The following is a 21045-nucleotide window of genomic DNA, read 5'->3' on the forward strand; positions in this document are numbered from 1 at the left end:
TGGATGCGGTGGCTGATGGTGGCTGATGGTGGCTGATGGTGGCTGATGGTGGCTGCGGTGGCTGATGGTGGCTGTGGTGGCTGCGGTGGCTGATGGTGGATGCGGTGGCTGATGGTGGCTGATGGTGGCTGATGGTGGCTGATGGTGGCTGCGGTGGCTGATGGTGGCTGATGGTGGATGCGGTGGCTGATGGTGGCTGATGGTGGATGCGGTGGCTGATGGTGGCTGATGGTGGATGCGGTGGCTGATGGTGGCTGATGGTGGCTGATGGTGGCTGTAGTGGCTGCGGTGGCTGATGGTGGCTGATGGTGGCTGCAGTGGCTGATGGTGGCTGCGGTGGCTGATGGTGGCTGCGGTGGCTGATGGTGGCTGATGGTGGCTGCAGTGGCTGATGGTGGCTGCAGTGGCTGATGGTGGTTGATGGTGGCTGTAGTGGCTGATGGTGGCTGTAGTGGCTGCGGTGGCTGATGGTGGCTGATGGTGGATGATGGTGGCTGCGGTGGCTGATGGTGGCTGCAGTGGCTGATGGTGGCTGCGGTGGCTGATGGTGGTTGATGGTGGCTGTGGTGGCTGATGGTGGCTGTGGTGGCTGTGGTGGCTGATGGTGGCTGTAGTGGCTGCGGTGGCTGATGGTGGCTGCAGCGGCTGAGGGTGGCTTATGGTGGCTGATGGTGGCTGTGGTGGCTGAGGGTGGCTGCAGTGGCTGATGGTGGCTGCGGTGGCTGATGGTGGTTGATGGTGGCTGTGGTGGCTGATGGTGGCTGCAGTGGCTGATGGTGGCTGCGGTGGCTGATGGTGGTTGATGGTGGCTGTGGTGGCTGATGGTGGCTGCAGTGGCTGATGGTGGCTGTGGTGGCTTATGGTGGCTGCGGTGGCTGTAGTGGCTTATGGTGGCTGCGGTGGCTGCAGTGGCTGATGGTGGCTGCAGTGGTTGATGGTGGATGATGGTGGCTGTGGTGGCTGACGATGGCTGATGGTGGCTGCGGTGGCTGATGATGGCTGATGGTGGCTGATGATGGCTGATGGTGGCTGCGGTGGCTGATAGTGGCTGATGGTGGCTGATGGTGGCTGATGGTGGCTGCGGTGGCTGATGGTGGCTGTGGTGGCTGCGGTGGCTGATGGTGGCTGTGGTGGCTGACGATGGCTGATGGTGGCTGCGGTGGCTGATGGTGGCTGTGGTGGCTGACGATGGCTGATGGTGGCTGCGGTGGCTGATGATGGCTGATGGTGGCTGATGATGGCTGATGGTGGCTGATGATGGCTGATGGTGGCTGCGGTGGCTGATGGTGGCTGCGGTGGCTGATGGTGGCTGTGGTGGCTGCGGTGGCTACAGTGGCTGACGATGGCTGATGGTGGCTGCGGTGGCTGCGTGTCTCAAGGCGTCACTGTGGTGCCCTCCCTGGCTGTCTGGTTGCCAGACCACTCGGTGGGCCCTGGGGCACCTGCAGGAACCCACCAGACAGTGTGCGGTTCTCGCCGTGTCTCCTGGGTGGCATCTGTCAAGCTCAGTGGCACCATGAGCTCTGCTGTGTTCCCCAGTTCGACGCCGTCATCCAAGTCCAGCCCAGGGCCTTCCCAGAGCACGGGCACGCCTGTGCCAGCTGTGCCTCGCTCGGGTCACCTGGGACAGCGTCTTCTCTCACTGCTGCGTTTCTCAGTTTGGGAGAAAGAAGCATCTGAACGCACAGTGTCTGCCCCCGCTCAGGCCGGGGAGCAGCAGGGACCAAACCCTGCAGGGCGCACTGCTGTAGAAAGACAGTGTGTACATAAATGCCTACAACTGCTAGCGTTTTCTTTTCATGTGCTTTACTCCATTGCTCGAAGGGACGCCACGGGTAGTTCAGTAGGATACATACTCAACTACACACAGATTTTCTGTTCTGAGACAACTAGAATAGACACCTCCTAAAACAAAATTGACATATGGCAAAAATACTTCCTTTCCTTCTCGTGTTTGTAGGATTCCAGCCTTGAGAAGGTGCATCCAGCGTCAGGAGCTGCCCTGTGGAAACTCCACCTATAGCTCCTACAGGGAGTGCCTAGCGAGGGCATCCTGGGGACTCTGAGTGAGCCAGGCATTGTACATGATGTGACGATTAATGGATATTATAGTAAAAAACATCTCGGTTTGGCTCTATCCTCTCGCTCACGGTGCTGTGTAAATGCAGGTGAACACACAACATTCAAATAGCTGTTGATAGCACCATCTGCAAAAGGCTAATGGCTCATTCATTAAGCAGTGGGAGCCAGCACAGCCCCAGTCTAATCAGATATTGCATGATGAATAATTCAGAAATAGTCCTCATATACTTGAATAAACATCAGGAGAAGGAAGGAAGGAAGAAACCCATACATATGGCACGTTAAGGGAACAAACCAGACATTTTTCAGCGTCCCGGGCTGATGAGCTCTGTTGTACTGGATGTTAATCACGCAGGTGGCTAATGCGTGAAGAAAAGCTGACTGGGCGGATTCTGGCCCCGCGTCTGGAAGGTGCTGGTGAGCCCACGGGAAATCCATCAGCCGCACGGGCGGCGACGCGCGGCCCGGCCGGGTGACGCTGCGGGCGAGCTGGCGGGGCGAGGGCTGGAAACCCGGCCCTGGGCTCCCGCGGGGCCCGCTGCGCTGCCGGGAGCCGCGCCGCACACGGCCACCTGCCCCTTGTCCCATAGAGCATCCCCTCCTTTTGATAAATCCCATCTTTCTAATGCAGTCCTAGAGCCATCAGTCTAACATATAATGGGAGACTTATTTTAATAACCAGGAAAGGAATTCTTTTTGACCAAGAAAATAGTTGGAGAATATTAATAGGAGCATCTGAAAAGGGTAAGTTGGGTTGTAAGCTGTTTTTTTAATACTGAATGCTTAAATATAGAGGTTAAACTAAAGTACCATTGCATTCTAAACGGTGACTAAAAATAAAAAGATAAGGATTCTAAAACAAGAAATGTAGGCTTCTGCTCTGCTCTTGTGGATAATATGATACGGGAAATTTTCAGGTGAACACCTAAAAAAGCAGCTGAAGTAACAGACAGTATTAAGATTTTGCCAAAAGTTGTAAAGCTATTGGTCTGAAAATGAAATTTAGGACTGGAAATATGGAACCTGTATTTTAGTCTTCTTGCGTAAGCTCAGGATGTTTAACTAGCCGGGAAGGAAATGTTCTGTCATTGAGTAAAACCAACACACGACACTGGGAGAGGACAAAAAGGGCATCATTTACTCTGACATTAAAAAATTAAATGTAAACTTACCTTATTTTTTACTGTGTCAATCCACCTGCAAAATCATCCTTGGCTCTCACACATCTTTAATGTGTAAAAGCTACGTTTGGCACTATTTACATTTGATACAGTTAAAATTGATTCCTATACGGACAGTGTGGGATGAATACACCACGTTTTAGAGTCAGTTCCCACCTCTGGAGACGCTGGAGCGACCCAAAACCCGCCACTGAGCCCCCAGCAGCCACCAAACCGGGTTCACCTGCAGCCACAGCGCTCGGGACGACCTGAGACGACATCTCAGCGCGCTAGAAACCTATCGAGTGACACTGCAGGGACACCTGCATGGCAACTGCCTGTTGTTTTGTGTGTTTGAACTGAAAAGGGAAGAACTATCAGCCTGGCACCGCTTCTACATGATACTTAAAATCCTCTTCATTTTATTTTTGAAAGTCAAATACTTGGGGTGACAGACTTTTGCTGCCACGGAGATGTCAAAGACACCTGGCTGACAAGAAAACAAGTAAATCTGTCTGAAAGGCAGCACGCACAGGACCTTTATGTCACGTATAAACTGTGAAATCAATTAACATTTCAGATATTAATATAAAAGTAGCAGCAGCAGCTGCCATCTTCTTTATGCTATTATGCAAGCCAACCACAGAAATGCAACGTAAGAAAACAGACTGTGCTTCTCACTTTCCAAATCTAATCAGTTCACTAGTTAATTGGGAAGAAATAGGGTGTGATAAATATTACAGGCTAATTCTACAAGTCGCTTGCAGGATGAGCCGCAGGCTTGTGTGAGCTGAAATTCATGGTGCTCCCTGAACATTAAAACTAGTGCAGAACAAAAATCCATTTGCTTTTGATATAAGTTACCAAGTCAACTCATTATATTCAAATTCCATAAATTTTGTGGGCTCACCGCTTCCCGCAGTCGCGATGGTGCAGCTGGGGGAACCGGTGCTGCTGGGGACGGTCGTGAGCGGCCGTTGTGACCGCGGCCCTGCCCGCCGCCGTGGGAGGTGTCCCTACAACACCAGAATATGTGGTTATTTTCTACATAGTTCGTTAAAAAAGTCTTAAAGCATAACCTTGAAATTGGTGTTATATATGTAAAGCCATCAATATGATCCAGTGAAGTGATCCACATGTGAAACTTCGAATCCTACAAGTCATGCTGCACACCTGCGAAGAGCTGTGCGGTGACAGCACCGGAGGAAATGTCACACCGGGTGGAACGGGGCACTGCGGCCGGCCTGCTCTGCTGCCAGTGCGGCCTGTGGCAGGAGGTAAGAGCCGCAACACCGCACCGTTTCCAGCCCACTGATTGCACGTTCCTGTTCCTTCGTGCGGCCCGGCAGCACCGCCCAGGACACCGCTCTGTGCTGCGGGTCTGTAGCGCTGCCCAGGCCCCGCTCCCCGCGGCCGCCCCCGCGCCGGCAGCAGTAGCCGGGGCGCCGTGCAGGGATCCGCGCCGGGAAACAAACCCCGCGGCCCAGCTGACTGCGGGCCGCTTATCCTGGCCTTTGTTGGCTTAGAACCGAAGCACAGGGGACGCGGCCCCACGGGGAGCGGGGGAGGGCGGGGACCCCTCCCGCCCGGGAGGCGCAGGCCCCGCGGCTCCGGGCAGGGCCGGGTGGCCGCTGGCACCGTAGCGGGGCTGCCCCGGCCCTGCCGCAGGCCCGCGGTGGAGCCCCGGGGCAGGGACCGGCCCGGCCCGCCGGCGCTGCCCTGCCCGAGCGCCCCGGCGCCGCTCGCTCCCGTCGGGCGGGATTCCCCCCGCAGAATCCCCCGCCCCGGGCTGTGGAGGCCGCGACCTGGCCGGCCCGGCCCTGCCCGCGCAGCGCTCGGAGCCGGCGCGGCGCTCCCCGCCCCTGGCACACTCCGGGGAGCCGTTTCACACGGAATCACACGGGAGCGTCTCCCCCATCTGTGCAAGCCGAGGCACCCCCACCCCCACCGCCTCCTCAGCCCCGCGGAGCCTCTGCCATTATGTTCCACCATCTCTTGGCCAGGCCGCTCCGCGGGCGGCCGAGGCGCTGCGGACCGTAGCCATGCCCGCCTGACGGCCGCGGCCGGCCCGCAGCAGGTGTGTTTGCATGGGGTGCGGAGCGTGCATGCGGGGGGGTCGCCTTCCTCCCGGCCCCGCTCCCGCCCGGCCTGCGCGCAGGCCCCGCCGCGGCGGAGCGGCCTGTCCGGCCTGCCCGGCTCGGGCTGCTCGGGGCCGGGGCGCTGCGAGGGCGGCGGCTCCGGAGCCCCGCGGCCACTCGAGCGGCAGGGCTGCCAGGGCCGGCGGCTTCGGGCCGGCTCGGCGGGAGCGGGGGGGTCGCTCGGACGCGGCCACCCCGCCGCCCCCCTCTCTCCTCCGCTCTCCGTGCCGCCGGAGGGGCCGCGGCCTCCTCTCCCCAGGCGGCCTCCGCGCAGAGCGGTGGCCGATCCTCCCGCGCAGGGCCGACCCCGGGCCCGAGAGCAGCAGGCCGGGCGGGGGGGCGCGCAGGGGAGGGGGCCGCGGCCCGGCAGCGCGGTGCCCGCGGCCACGGCGGCCCGCAGAGGCGGGAGCAGCCCACCCGGGCTGGGGCGAGGGAGGGCCGGCTGCAGCCGCTGTGCCGAGGACACGGGGCCGAGGCGGCGGAGGAACATGGTCCCTCTCCCCAGAATGGGGTGGGGATGAGGGATGTGCAGAAGGTGCCAGACCTGAGCTCTGCAGGGGAGGGGGTGAAGGGTGGTGCCCGAGACCTCTGCTACAGTTACAGGTGCAGCCCGCAGCGCACAGGGGCTGCTGGCTCGGGGCAGCCCTGCTGAACGAAGAACCGTCTCGCAGATCCCCAGAGGATGGGGCTTGGCGTGTAGGCAGACACTGGTGGTACCAGTGCGAGGGTGAGTAGCCACACCACGAGTGGGGTGGATGATGTGTGGGCTGGGGTGACGGTCAGCGGCGCAGCAGGAAGGCCCTGGCTGGCTGAGAAAGAAGGGAGTGGGCCAGGAGCAAGGCTGCCATGGGCAGAGGTGGGTGCAGAACCCCCACGCGGGGAGTGCTGACCTTGCTGAGGGGTCACCCCAGAGCGGCCGTGGGGCGGCCAGCGCGGCAGCCGTGCCCAGGGCAGCCGTGGGGCGGCCAGCGGGGCAGCCGTGCCCAGGGCAGCCGTGGGGTGGCCAGCGGGGCAGCCGTGGGGCAGCCGTGCCCAGGGCAGCCGTGGGGTGGCCAGTGGGGCAGCCGTGGGGCGGCCAGCGGGGCAGCCGTGCCTGGGGCGCCCTGTGAGCCGCCCTGGCCTCCCAGAGCTGCAGTGCGGGACGGGGCTGGCCCGGCGTGGGGCTGCAGCTGCAGCCGTTTCAGTGCCTCAAGGAGAGCCGAACAGCAAAAAAAGAAAAAACAGCAGCAGCCAAGCCGGTGCTGCAAGGAGGGGGCACAAGAACTGTTTTGCAGGCATCTGCTGCTGCGGAAATGGATTTCTTGAGGGGAGGGAGGTGTATGTGGGTAATCTTTGTAGTAACGCTGTGCAGAGGAGAGAAAATGCCATTCGAGCGGCCCCCGACGCGGGCAGGAGTGGGGAGGGCGGATGAGAGCACCTGGCTGGGCCACCCCACGGCCGTGGGCACAGCGGCCGGCGTGACGTGCCGAGCAGCCACCCCCGGGCCGTGGGGAGCGGGGGGAGCAGCCCAGGGCTCGCAGCCTGGCTCCCGGTGCTGTGGCCGAGCCTGCCTGGTGCTGCACAGAGATCCTGTGAGGATTTTTATTGCGGTCTCTTTGTTAGCTCCAGCCAGGCACGCACACGCTCACAGCTCCTAGCCAGGTTGTGGGAGGTAAGTGGGGGAGGAGAGAAGGGAGCGCGTGGGGGGCACTGGGGAGCATGGGGTGCGGGGACAGGGGACCCGGGGGACAGGGCTGCGGCCGCCACGGCAGAAGCAGCCCCTGCGATTCTCAGGGACTTGTTGGCAACTCAGCGAGGGTTGCCATAGCTTTTTATGTAGGGTGACCAGAACCGGCTGGAACTGGTTTGAGGCAGATCAGCTCTGAACACAATGCAGTCACTGAGCCTCTACAGTGGGATAGCTTCCTCCCTCCATGGCAGCCAAAGGCAGAGGAGCTTGCAGAAAGATACCAGCCCCAACCAGTATGTGAATGCACACTTTAGACACACAGCACTGGTATGTGGCTAATATAGTCATAAAGGCTTCTGTATGTGAATGTACATATTTGCAGTAACTGAGATTACTTTGGCTTTTCGTGCCTTTTTATGCTTAAGGAATGGGCAAGAGCTGAGATTTATGACCCTTATTAAAATATTTTTGCTTTGCAAGGGTGGGACACTGGTTATGCAGTCTATTTTAAAACTAAACTGAATAAAATTGATGGAATGATTTGTAATTGTAGTTGTGCTTGTGACTGAAGAATGCTGCTTTGCATGCTGTTTTATTTACAGGGTGCTGTCTTGTGGTTTTCTTCTTTAGGAGACGTTAAGTGGGGGGGTGCTGTGCCTTTCTGTTAGGCCAAAGGGAAACAATATTGTAGAATTGCGCTTAAGAAGCATTGCACAGATGCTATAAGGCATACTCGTTTTCCTCCTTGTGTTGTGTTGTGTTTTGTTTTGTGTTTTTTTCCTTGTAGGCCTATTGATTTGGGCTGCCTTAACCCTTTCATATTTGCAGAGGTAATGCATCCCTGGCACTAACTGAGCATTGGCTAAAAAAATCTTTCAGAGGTCAAGGTTCACAAGGTGAGACGTGGTGTTTTGGGTACGGATGTAACGGTAGCATGAGGGTACCTGTGTGTGAAAAGTAAACCTGGCTCCTGATTGCACACTTGGCACGTTAGGAAGGAGGCGATTGTTTAAGTGCTACTAAAGAAATGCTATTAACGTCCTCCAGTTTTAATAGGATTAAAGCTATTATTTGCAAAGACTTACAGATATCTTAGCTAAATACAGTATTATCATTGAAATATCCTGTATCCAGATATACATTTTCTCACAATGTAGTGATGTGGAATAGGCCTCTGTGACAACCGTAAATCGTGAACCACATGGCAGTGTACTGTGTGTGTTGTTACAGCGTTACTCGTTCGGAATTTGCTGGCTAATTATTTAAAGGTTGCTTGTTTGGCCATGTCTGAGGAACCCAATACTTGATTCTGAATTAAAGTCTTCAGTGTTAAACATGTGCTTAATAGAGCCTACGTAGAAAAAACAACATGTAAAATAAATAGCATGGATGGTGTTTCTTAAACTGCTGTAACCCAGGGAGGATTTTGCAGCAGCCAAGTGGAAAGATGTATTTTAGAGGGCTGATGGAGCTCCAGTGGGTTATTAGTGGCATGAATTATAATATTGTGCAGTAATCAAATAAGAATAGGAAACCGGATGGGCAGTGCATCGGCTCCTGGGGGAGAACTGCTTTTAACCCAGAGCAATGGATAAGGGATGGGATTCCCCCCCAGCCTAAAAACCAAACGTAGACTTAGATTTGAGCTGGCATTTGTATCTAACAGTGAAGCTGAAGGATTCAGAGCGTGGGGAGGGGAGAGGAGCAAGCAGTAATGAGTACAGCACGGGGAAGAACAAAGGCTGTTAGGGCTTACACGTTGGAACACTAAACATTTTGCCTTGGGGATTCTTTTGCTGGAGCTGTTACTTCCTATAACAGGAAATCAGCCACTCTAGAAAATTATCCAGTGTGATTTTCAAAAATCTGGCCAGTCCTGGCTGTGTTAGCTGCTTGGCAGTCTGCAATCAAGATAAACATGGAGGCAAAGCCCTGCCAGTGTTGTTCTGGTGTGCAGGGGGGGTCTTTGCTGTGTGCTCAGCAGAATGAAGCAGACAGTTAGGAGCCCTGAGAGGCTGTGGATGTTGGTAAGTTGTGTGGTGTCTGGTGACAGGCAGGGTGCCTGCATCAGAGTGGCAGGGAAAGGGGACCTTTTCATGTCTGCCTGCAGTAGGTTACGTAAGGTATTGAGATATTAATTGTAGAAAAGTGAAAATAGCATGCTAATGCTTAGCCTGAAATTGCGGTTTAGTGGTTTTTAAGGCAGCTATAATGTGTTGTTTCTCAGATTCGATGGGGCAGTAAATAGCTCGTGTGGTGGAGTAAAATGCCTGACAGATCACGCTGCCGATTTCTCTTCCTATTTTTCATAATTTGGATGCAGAGGTTCTATATTTGACTATAGACATCCATAGCAAAATTATGCTTGCAAACACGAATTCTTGTTGCATTATAGGAATAGTATCCATTGCTGCTGCTGCTGCTGCATGTTCTTTTCCAAGTGTCAGCTAAAATTCATATGCTACATCAGGGCACCTCCTAGACTATTTGTTTTCTATCCACCAGAATAGTGAGCAGTTTTAAAATGGTAAGTTCTTGAATTGTCACAAAATTCAATGTGCCTGTTTTGTTTGGAGTTTTGAATACGATCTGAACGCGATTCATTTTTATTTCTAGCAAAGGCAGTTTTGAATTTGCAGGGATGCTTGTAGGCGGTGAGGTGAGAACCCTGGATAGATGCTGGACACCGCAGTGTTCTTGGTGAGTTGTGTTTTTTAGTCTACTGGTATTTGTACCATTCTTCAGCAGGAGATGCTGCTTTGGCTTGTAGGCCAGCTTTCCAGCAGCAGATGCTGCTGAACGCCAGAGGGCTGGTGCTCTGCACCGGCAGCCGCGATCTCATTGTGCATTGAGATTTGTCTCGGGTATTTGATCTCGAGAATAAGGGCAATGATTTATCAAGTTCCAAGCCTCTTTTGAAAGAATTAACTACCTTTGGCTTTCTTAGAAGTATGAATGATGGATATGTGTTAAAATATGAATATGCGTTTGGATTTCTGGTAATGTATGTTTAAACACACACACACACACACACAACCCCAAAGCTGACCCGGGCGTCTCAGGGCCGTTTGCTGCTGATGCTGAACAGGCAGGGCCTGCCCGCTTGAGTTGCTCTCACCGACACTGCCTGCTTCTCGCTGGTTTGGAGCAAGAGTTGCCATCCACGGAAAAAAAGTACATTAAAAGAAATAGGCAGGAAGCAAGTGTCATTTAGAATGTGACTGAAATTTGCTATAAATTGGGAATCTTGACATTATGGCCATTATTGTTGTACATCCAAATTACTCTCTTTTTACTGTCCCAGCCCATTTTACATATAGAAGTACAAAATTAAGCCATTTTTATAATTCCTTTTTAAGTTGAGTGCAAAAAGAATGGCATGGGGATTCACCTGTTTTCATGAATTCACCTCCACTTTTGGAGAAGTGTAGGAAGCTGCTGAGCCCAAAGCCTTGGCTGAATCTGTGGATCAGCAGCGTGTGGTTCCAGAAGCCTCTGTAGCTGGCACACTCAAAAATGCATTTAGAAATTGTCACAAGTGGGTGGTAAGGCAAGTGAATGCTAACTAATGGTTTAAATCTCTTACCGTGAGAGCAGTGAGATGCTGGAACCTGATCCCTTGAGAGGTTTTGGCGTCTTCATCTTCGGAAACACCCAGAACCGGGCTGGCCGGCGTCCGGAGGGTCCTGCAGCATCTGCGGTGCCTCGAGCAGAGCACTCGAGTTCCAGAGCTCCCTCAGCTATTTCGAGCTTCCGTGAAATGCCTGTTGAAAACTATTTTTGGCTAGTGAAGAATAAATCTTGAAATTCTTCTGGAACTGTCAACAGCAAGGTCGCTGCATTGAGGGAAGGGAAAAAATAGCTAAACATTTTCGCACCTGAAATACTGGGCTGGTACTTCCCCTCCAAAGCTCCTTGGAGGGGAAGGAAGGAGGAGGAAACTCGGTGGAATGTTCTCTTAGAAAACCAGAAGTGCAGATTCAGATTTCTCTTACTCATTGGGGTTTGTGCACAGAGACAGTCTGGATTTTCTTTCTGTTTTCTCTGAGGGCAGATAGATACAGTGCGTAGTGTTGAAATAACAGATTGCTTGGTGTAAACTTTAACTGTAAACTGCTGCGTACTTCACAAAGGCGTTTGCTTAAGGACTGGCATGACCTTGGTGACACTATGGAGGGTGAATGAGACCTTTCTGCTAAGAAATCAAAATGCTGCCTGTTATGAACGCTGTGTTTCTGGAAGCAGGAATCTGCCCGAGTTCTGCAACAGAACAAGTGAAGGGACCTTTGATAAGCAAAAAGGAACCTGTGTTTGATGTGAATGTGATCGGTGTTGCTGGTTGTGGTTGAAGTGGCCCCTTCCGTATCCTCCTTGCCTGTGAGTGTTTCAGACCACACTGAGTTGTGATTTGAGATGTGGTTCTCATTTCCTGAAGAAGGTCTGCTGGTTAAGTTAGCATATTGCTTTTGTCTTTCAGATGGTTAGTTTTCAAAGTAAATAATCAGAACTGTTAGTCACAATTACTAATATATGTTTAGTAACTAATGAACTGCTCGTAATCTGTGTATTAGGCTGATGTTTGCCTAATGTTGCGATATATATTACTGGAGTTTGGAGATAGGACCCGTCTGCGAGTTGCCAGATGATTCTTCTTTGTCGTCTTTATTAGGCTGTTGAACTTGGCCCCAAATGAGCCTGGTTTGAGTGTTTACATCGGCTTAGCTTTACACCAAACAGCATCTTTTCAGTCTCAGCAGCAGTTTATGGTCAGGTTGTCGCTTTGGTTGTCGTCCTGTGGCTGCAGTCCCTGCACGGAGCGGGCACAGGGCTGGAGAGCGGTGACCGACATTCCGTACCGTGAACCAGCACGGCCTCTGCTAGTCCTGCAGAAACAGCCGGTTACTTCGAGTTCCTTGGGTAATATTTATGTCATTTGGTATTTGAGCCATCCTCATATCTACACAAATAGTTGCTGTAGGACAGCAGTATTTCAGAAGGGTCTCGAACCCCCTCGGTGCGCTGCATCTTCCAGATGTTTTCCCCTTTTCTGGAGATCAGCCCTTGAGAATCTTCGAATAGGTCCTTAGGCTTTTCAGCGCCTGTGCGACGCGGTGTTGCTGTTCAGCGTACTCGGATAAAACACTGAGAACGTGGGCCTTCACGCAGTTCATTGCTGCCGCTCACGGCTAATTCAACTCCAGTATACGGAATTAGAGCAAGGTTTAGGCTAGGAGGACTTTCTAGTTCTTTTTGAGTGTATATAATAACTGTAAAAAGACACCTCTGGACAGATGTGTGATCAGAGCGCAAATAGTATCTTGAGTAATGAAAAACTGTGTCAACTAAGGCTTTGCTTGTGTTGTTTTCAATGGTTGGTCTCTGGAATAATTTCCATTCAATCCTTACACAAACTTTGTAATTCTGATAGGATGTGTGCATGGATTGGTGTATTTGTTGGGTACTGCCCGTGTAGCTGTGCCCCTTGCAGGGGCGGCCGGGCCGGCCCCCGGGCCCGCAGGGCTGCGTGGTGACCGCGTTCTGTGCTCGGGGCGCTGGGCCAGCCGCGCCTGTGCTGCGGCGGCTGAGCTGGACCGCTTGGCTGGTGTCTCCTCCTACATCTTCATGTTCATGTTATCCCAGCTACTAGTTTGAAAAGCATGAGGGCTAAAAACTTACTTTTGAATAAATGGATTTTAAATTTTTCTAGTTAAATAAACAATAAAACCAGAATTACCAGCATTATGAAACAGTCTTATGTCTGATAAATATGGATTATGGCTATAAGCTTTACAGAAGTAGTGAAGTCTCGATAATGAGCATTTACCATTATCGGCTCCTATGTATTGTCCATTAAGTAAAGGAATGATGAGTTAATTAAGAGAATAAATTAATCAGTTGCAACAGTATACTTACAATTTCTAGAAAATCACGTGCTGGGTTCAGCTCCGCAGAAGGACTTGCTGTAATGGAAAGGAGTTAATTAGTTAGATAAAGCAATAAAACTATTAAATGGACCATGTAAATAGTTTTCAGAACTATTACATATTTATGTGAAGGTATTATATGAAATGCCCATGTGTATTCCAGCGTCCTTGAGAATTTTCTTCAGGTGCCTCTCCTAGAGTCCATGATGACTTCCAGGTAGCCCATGCTGATGAGTACGTAAGTCTTGCAGGTTTTTGTCAAGCAAAGGGATGATGCCGTTTTAATGAACAGCGTCTTTCTGAGGAGCACCTTGAGGGCTGCCCGTGTGGGTGATGATGGGTGGTGCAGGTGCAGCAGGTCCTTCATTATAGCTGCGGAAAAAGCATTGTGAACGCTGGGAGCCACCCATTCCGTAACTCTTACAAAGCAAGTTAATGTATAGAAAACAGTGCAGCAGTCTCAAACTGTTAGTAGAAATACACGAGCTTGGTATTGCAAATGTCGAGGAAAATCTGGACTTGGAGGAGTTGCAAGTGCCTCACGTTGTTTTCATGGGAGTCTGGGTGTCCTGCTGAAGTTGTGTATGTGGGAGGGGACAGGAGGGACGTCACCCACGAGGAATTTGTGCCTAGAATGAAATGACTGGCTTACACTCCGTGAAGTTGATGGATTACTGTAGCTCTTGGTGTAATAATTTGGTTGTACACGTGCACCGCAAAGCTTCTGAAATGTATAATTTCTGAAAATATTACTTCAGCAGTGAAAAAACACCTTTTTGCATGGAATATGTGAACTACACTTATTTTTTGTAAGGCTACGCTATTAGAGCCTAAAATACTGAGATGCTGGCTTTCTGCTTATTTTACAGATTTGCTTACAATCAAATACATGACCATGGGGGATATGAAGACCCCAGATTTCGATGACCTTCTCGCAGCCTTTGACATACCAGACATGGTTGATCCAAAAGCAGCTATTGAATCTGGACATGATGACCATGAGAGCCACATAAAGCAGAACGCTCACACGGATGAAGATTCTCACGCCCCGTCATCCTCTGACGTTGGAGTGAGCGTCATTGTGAAAAACGTGCGTACTATCGATTCTTCGGAAGGGGTGGACAAGGATGGGCACCATTCCACAGGCAATGGCTTGCACAACGGCTTCCTGACGTCTTCAGCTCTTGACAGTTACAGTAAGGATGAGGGGAAGTCACTTAAAGATGATGGTTCAGCTTCTGAGACTACACTGAAGGATTCAGCTTTCAACCAGTTTAGTCCAATATCAAGTGCTGAAGAATTTGATGATGATGAAAAAATTGAGGTGGACGATCCTCTGGATAAAGAGGAGATGCGTGCAAATTTCAGAGCAAATGTCCTGGCAGGATCTGGATCTCAGCAGGAATACGACAAACTAAAGGCACTTGGAGGGGAGCACCTGATTAAATCTGGAATCCCAGTTTCAAGTAGTATAGATAAAAATAAAGTTGCTAAGCGAGAAACAGAGGCAACCTCCATGAGTTTAAGCGTCTATGAGCCTTTTAAAGCTCGAAAAACAGAGGACAAATTGCTAAAAGACAATTCTGAGAAGCTTCTCGAAAACAGGGTACTTGATGGAAAACTGAATGCTGAAAAAAGTGAAACAAATCTTGCCAGCATTTCCCAGTCCAAAGCAAAGTCGTCAGCAAAGCTTTCTTCGTGCATTGCTGCAATTGCAGCACTGAGTGCTAAAAAGGCAGCTACAGATACCGGTAAAGATTTACAGTCTAATTCAGGAGAATCTTCTCCATTACCAAAAGACATGAGTGAAAGTCCCCGGGCTATTGAAAAATCGCCTGAATCTCAGAGTCTCATCGATGGTGCTAAAAAGCCGTCTGTCAAACCCCCGGACAGTCCCAGAAGCGTATCGAGTGAAAACAGCAGCAAAGGGTCTCCGTCTTCTCCCGCAGGGTCAACACCAGCAATTCCTAAAGTTCGCATAAAAACCATCAAGACTTCCTCCGGGGAGATCAAGAGAACCGTTACTAGAGTGTTGCCAGAAGTGGATGTGGACTCCGGTAAGAAGCTGGAGCAGACCGCTTCTATGGTCACCTCCATGACGTCTCTGCTGTCCTCACCAGCCTCCGCTCCCGTGCTGTCCTCTCCTCCTCGGGCTCCCCTGCAGTCCACAGCTGTCACCACCGCCGTCGCGTCCGCGGAACTGGCGCCAAAGCAGGTCACTATCAAACCTGTGGCTACTGCCTTTCTCCCCGTTTCAGCAGTCAAAACGGCGGGTTCACAAGTTATCAACTTGAAGCTTGCTAACAATACCACGGTGAAAGCCACCGTAATATCTGCTGCTTCGGTGCAGAGTGCCAGCAGCGCTATTATCAAAGCTGCCAACGCTATCCAACAGCAGACTGTTGTGGTGCCAGCGTCAAGCCTTGCCAGTGCTAAACTTGTGCCAAAGACGGTCCATCTTGCCAACCTTAATCTTCTGCCTCAAGGTGCTCAAACCACCTCTGAACTCCGCCAAGTGCTAACGAAACCTCAGCAACAAATAAAGCAGGCAATAATTTCTGCAGCAGCCTCACAGCCTTCTAAAAAAGTGTCTCGAGTCCAGGTGGTGTCATCTCTGCAGAGTTCGGTAGTGGAAGCGTTCAATAAGGTGCTGAGTAGTGTCAATCCCGTACCAGTTTACATCCCGAACCTCAGTCCCCCTGCCAATGCCGGGATAACGTTACCCACGCGAGGGTACAAGTGTTTGGAGTGTGGTGACTCGTTTGCTCTTGAGAAGAGCCTGACCCAGCATTATGACAGGCGGAGTGTGCGAATCGAAGTGACGTGCAATCACTGTACCAAGAACTTGGTTTTCTACAATAAATGCAGTCTTCTTTCCCATGCTCGTGGGCACAAGGAAAAAGGCGTTGTGATGCAGTGCTCACACCTGATTTTAAAACCGGTCCCAGCAGATCAGATGATAGCATCTCCTTCAAGCAATAGTGCTCTGTCGGTGCTGCAGAGCCCCGGGGGAGCTGGCGCGCACGCCGTGACCAAGATCCAGTCTGGCATAACGGGGACGGTGATCTCGGCCCCCGCCAGCACCCCCGTCATTCCAGCCATGCCCCTGGACGAGGACCCGTCCAAGCTTTGCAGACATAGTCTGAAGTGTCTGGAGTGCAACGAGGTTTTCCAAGATGAGACGTCTCTTGCAACTCATTTCCAGCAGGCTGCAGACACGAGTGGACAAGTAGAGTATCATACGTTTACATTCCAATGTTTCATCTATGGGCCTAGGAGACTTTGGATATGTTCTTACTTTCATTTAGCTGTTAATTATCTGAACCTCCATGATTAAAAGTATAAACAAACACCACAGAAAAACTCGCAACACTTACACAGTCAATGTCAACATTTTTAAGTAAGAGTTTTCTTAGAATTTTTCTAGGCCCTGAAGTCTGAAATTTACACTGTGGATTTTTATTAGAATTTAGCATTAGCTTTCTTACTGCTGAACATTACAATACTGAAATTAATAATGGTCTTTTCTTAGAATTTCTAATTATTCTTTCTGTGCTTTGGAATTTGAATATCCTGTGGAATCCACTTAATTGGCACCCTCATTAACTATTCGATCTGAATGATAGTTTAAGCGATTCATCCTCGATTTGTCTCCAGTTTCTATTCATTTCCTATGGCACTGTAAGTGAGCCGGGCGTTCCCCTCGCCGCAGGGGCTCCGGGCAGCGGATAAATGGCACACAGGTTGTGCTCAGGGACATGCGTGCTGTTCCCTTCAGCTCGCTCTTACACACGTGAGAGTGTTCACTAGCATGCGTTTCTCGCTGTGTGACATTTATTTGTGTTGCTTTTCCTTTCCTCTTACCGTTGCTAAGAGGTTAAATTTACAAACCATTTAATGTATGTGGCCTAATCTGAAAGAAACACATCATTCAATAAAAGTTAATATTTATCAGTGCAATGTATTTTATAGTCCCACAAGAGTTAAGATCGTTATAAAGGCTATAGCTGGATTTCTGTCGGGGTGTGCCAATTAAAGGGATTCTGGTGTGTTTCAAAGCATGCAGCTGAAATTGCACAGGTGCTCAGGCTGGTTTGCACAGGGATGCCCCAGGAACGCTCCCTGGGCCCGCGCAGCAGGGCACAGACCGGGGTCTTTAAGACAACCCCTGGCTGTAGAAGCGCGGGCGGGTTCCCGTCAGGTCTGTTCACTGGGCTCAGGCCGTGGAGCAGTTACGCTGCGCCTGCCACCGGAGGAACGTGCAGGGGTCGGGGTGGTCTCCACTCTGGATTACGGGCTCTGCCTCAGGCCCTGCTTTCCTGCCTGGCTCATGGATTTGGGCAGAATTGCCCGGAGAGTGGATTTCAGTTTGTAAGGCACCGCAGACGTGCCTACCTAACGCGAGTCTATGGAGGTGTTTTGTCAGAGGTCAGCAGAATATATTCCGTCCTTAGACCTTGCTGCAGTTTTGAGCAGTGTCTGACCACGAGTACATTCTGCACCAGCTCTTGAGTTACTTAATACTCGGTGACTGGTTTTTAGCTAACTCCTTTGCTGGTGCTTACTGGTGTTAGGTTTGTCTTTTTTTCCAGAATAGGTTCATTTATTATCATTTGGTATGACAGGAACCAGTAGTCCTTGTGAAAATACTGTTGTTCTTTGTACAATGAAATCAAGCAATTAACAAGGCACCAAAATAGAGCAAGTGGATGAGAGACAGACAGATGTACTGACAATAGGTTGGGAGGATGAGGTGAGGATAAAATGAAAACAATAGACAAGAGCAAAGATTAAAAAGTGATGTACTCACTTTCTGTGGGGCCTTTTTTTGTGTGGGCAGGTAAAATAACTGGGTTTGTAGAATCGCCATTTCCCGCTGCCTCTCCTGGTGCTGTTTCCCTGTTGCTGCTGGGTTTGCTCTCGATGCCTCACCTGGTGATATCGATGGCTGTCCTGGCGACAGACGCTCTCGCCTGGTGATGTCGATGGCTGTCCTGGTGACAGACGCTCTCACCTGGTGATGTCGATGGCTGTCCTGGCGACAGACGCTCTCGCCTGGTGATGTCGATGGCTGTCCTGGTGACAGACGCTGTCGCCTGGTGACGTCGGTGGCTGTCCTGGTGACAGACGCTCTCGCCTGGTGATGTCGATGGCTGTCCTGGCGACAGACGCTCTCGCCTGGTGATGTCGATGCTGTCCTGGTGACAGACGCTCTCGCCTGGTGATGTCGATGGCTGTCCTGGCGACAGACGCTCTCGCCTGGTGATGTCGATGCTGTCCTGGTGACAGACGCTCTCGCCTGGTGATGTCGATGGCTGTCCTGGCGACAGACGCTCTCGCCTGGTGATGTCGATGGCTGTCCTGGTGACAGACGCTGTCGCCTGGTGATGTCGATGGCTGTCCTGGCGACAGACGCTCTCGCCTGGTGATGTCGATGCTGTCCTGGTGACAGACGCTCTCGCCTGGTGATGTCGATGGCTGTCCTGGTGACAGACGCTCTCGCCTGGTGATGTCGATGGCTGTCCTGGCGACAGACGCTCTCGCCTGGTGATGTCGATGGCTGTCCTGGCGACAGACGCTCTCGCCTGGTGATGTCGATGGCTGTCCTGGTGACAGACGCTCTCGCCTGGTGATGTCGATGGCTGTCCTGGCGACAGACGCTCTCGCCTGGTGACGTCGATGGCTGTCCTGGTGACAGATGCTCTCACCTGGTGACGTCGATGGCTGTCCTGGTGACAGACGTTCTCACCTGAGCAAACATGCTGAAGTTCAGAGTTGTTCACACAGCGAAGCAGCGTCCTCACAAACAGCACGCGGTGTCGGCCTGAGCTCGCAGCGCTGCACAGCGGGACCCATGGCTCTGTCCGGGTTCTGAGCTGCCGACAGGCCTTTGGGGGGACCCTGGAACCCGCACCTGTCTGTTACTGCAGTAAGGGTTGTGGTTTGCTGTTTTCTTAGGTAATCAAACAGTACTGCAGGTTCTCCGGGGTTACATCGCTGCTCATCCATACGAGCTGTGGGTAGTCAGGACTATGCCTGTGAGCCCAGCTGGGGATGAAGTTGTCGCCCCGAAGCAGTTCCGTGCAGTGCTGGAGGGCGAGTCGGGGTTTGTCTTTGCAAAGTGGCTGTTTCTGTGCGTCTGAACAGGATTTCAGACCGGCTGTGTCACAACGGCTCCGGTGAGGGGCTGGGGAGGCTTGGGCAAACCTGAGGGTCCGAGCCGCCCGCTCCGCGCGGGGCCGAATGTGAGCCATGGTGGGTGCTCAGTGCTGCGCTCCCTCCGGGTCCATGTTCCACATTGGCCATCTCGCGGTCATCAGGACGACTGAGAGATGTTGGATGGAGAGTGTTCAGATGTGTCAGGCCACCACGTTCACAAAGTGAACGTTAAAAGTGAACCGCGTGAAAACACACTTCTGTGTGTGTCACCACAAGGTGTTTCACGTTAATGTTTCTACTTAAAATTACTGTTTCTAAAAAAAGAAAGTATTTACACGAGTCCTCAAAGCATTTAGATTAAGCTGTTTTGGAAAAATAATGGAGTGTACGGATTGTAATACAAAAATATAGTTGTTCTTAGAATACCAGTAATGCTGTAAAAATGCTAAGGCAATCAAGAAGTTACTTTAGACCCTGTTACTGTACAGTGCTCTGTTAGAAAAAGAAATGCTTTCTGCAGTGCCTGGAAAGGCCTTTTCCTCCTCCTTGGAGTTGGTGTCTGTCTCCTGTCCACTAAATGGGAGCAGGTTATTTTTCAGCGGCATAGTTGCCACCACTAGTAAGCCAGAGTCCCACGAAAGCTGTGTGTGACACTGTGCTATTTCTGCAATGGTAGCTTTGATTCTGCTGTTACATGCTCTGGATCTTACTGGTTTTTAAGAGAGATTTAATGAGGAGTTGCCTAAATTGGAAGAACGGGGTGACTTTTGTGAAGCGCCCGTCTTTTACTAGGAAGCTCGTTTTACATGAGGAAGGGGATCATTTCTTAATTGTTTATTTTAGAATTTCTTCAAGCGCTGATGCAAACCCGGTGGGTTTGCTGCTGGGGTGGTGCTGAGGCCACCTGCACTGTGGGGTGCCTGGTGCCCTGTCTGCCCTCCAGCCTGCAGTGAGTACTCCTGCTGCTTCTGGTCCGCATCGGTCGGGACATTTAACCTTTTATTTGATGTATTACAGTGTTTGACCCAAGACATTACGTATAGCTGAACCAAACCTTTTGTTTCATCTATTTTGGTTTATTGTTTAGAAGACATGCAATATCTGCCAGATGCTGCTTCCTAACCAGTGCAGTTTTGCATCACACCAGCGAATTCATCAGCATAAATCTCCATACACGTGTCCCGAATGTGGAGCAATCTGCAGATCTGTCCACTTCCAGACCCATGTCACTAAGAACTGCCTGCATTATACCCGAAGAGTTGGTTTTCGGTCAGTATAATGGTTACTTTTGTTGTCAATTTATGTATAATGTATGCTTTTAAAAGTAATTTTCCATTGTCATAAACATTGTTTGTAGAATGCAGCTTCATAGTTTAAGGTTGTCATGGCAACAGTGCTATTAGTACTACAAGTTTTGGAATAAATACCACATTAGGATTCTGCTTTGTTTTGGGCATCCGCTTTTGTGTGTTATTAAATCAGAATATTGGCTGATCTCATCCAGCCAGAAAATGTCAGATTCAGGACGTCACAGTTTATAAGATCTAGATAATTCAGATGTATTTTCTTAATTTCAGGTTCTTAAAAAAACGTTTGGGTGTTTCAGAACACTGGATTTTAGGTGGTTCTGTGTGGTGAACAGTCATGCCCCGTTCTCGCTGGCAGCGGTAGTTCCTGAGATGCGGACGGCCGCACCGCACCTGCTGCCTCTTCCGCGGGGCGGCAGGGTTCCCGGCTCTGCCCCCCTTGGAAACGAGCTCTCGTTCGGACAGCCGGGGTTCTGGTGCTTCTTTGGTACTCTTCTGTTCCTCTTCTGTTATGGGTTTCCTGTAACGGCAGCTCACTGAGAAAATGGGATCAGAGGTATTAAATGGAATATTAAGTTTTGAAAGGCTCGGAACATGGTTTTATGT

The 21045-nt window shown here is 51.1% G+C and overlaps 1 protein-coding gene and 1 long non-coding RNA gene across 14 annotated transcripts in view; one reads left to right on the forward strand and one right to left on the reverse strand.

Moving 5' to 3' along the window:
* Nucleotides 1–1290: 1290 nt before the first annotated feature.
* Nucleotides 1291–10947, reverse strand: LOC139826360 (uncharacterized). Its single transcript, XR_011736312.1, has 3 exons — nt 10636–10947; nt 4153–4258; nt 1291–2729 (listed from the first exon to the last, which is right to left on the reverse strand). It is a non-coding gene; the product is annotated as an uncharacterized lncRNA (long non-coding RNA).
* Nucleotides 5067–21045, forward strand: part of LOC136114501 (zinc finger protein 532) — a 36199-nt gene continuing 20220 nt past the window's right edge. For 2 of the 13 annotated variants that reach the window (XM_065859859.2, XM_065859860.2), the window contains exons 1-3: nt 5330–6107; nt 13843–16202; nt 20220–20401. In XM_065859859.2, coding sequence (XP_065715931.1) covers nt 5330–6107; nt 13843–16202; nt 20220–20401 — 3320 coding nt within the window. The other 11 variants (XM_071801680.1, XM_071801682.1, XM_071801681.1 and 8 more) reach the window with 11 other exon arrangements.

This window comes from Patagioenas fasciata, chromosome W (assembly GCF_037038585.1).
Source record: "Patagioenas fasciata isolate bPatFas1 chromosome W, bPatFas1.hap1, whole genome shotgun sequence".
NCBI classification, from domain to species: Eukaryota; Metazoa; Chordata; class Aves; order Columbiformes; family Columbidae; genus Patagioenas; species Patagioenas fasciata.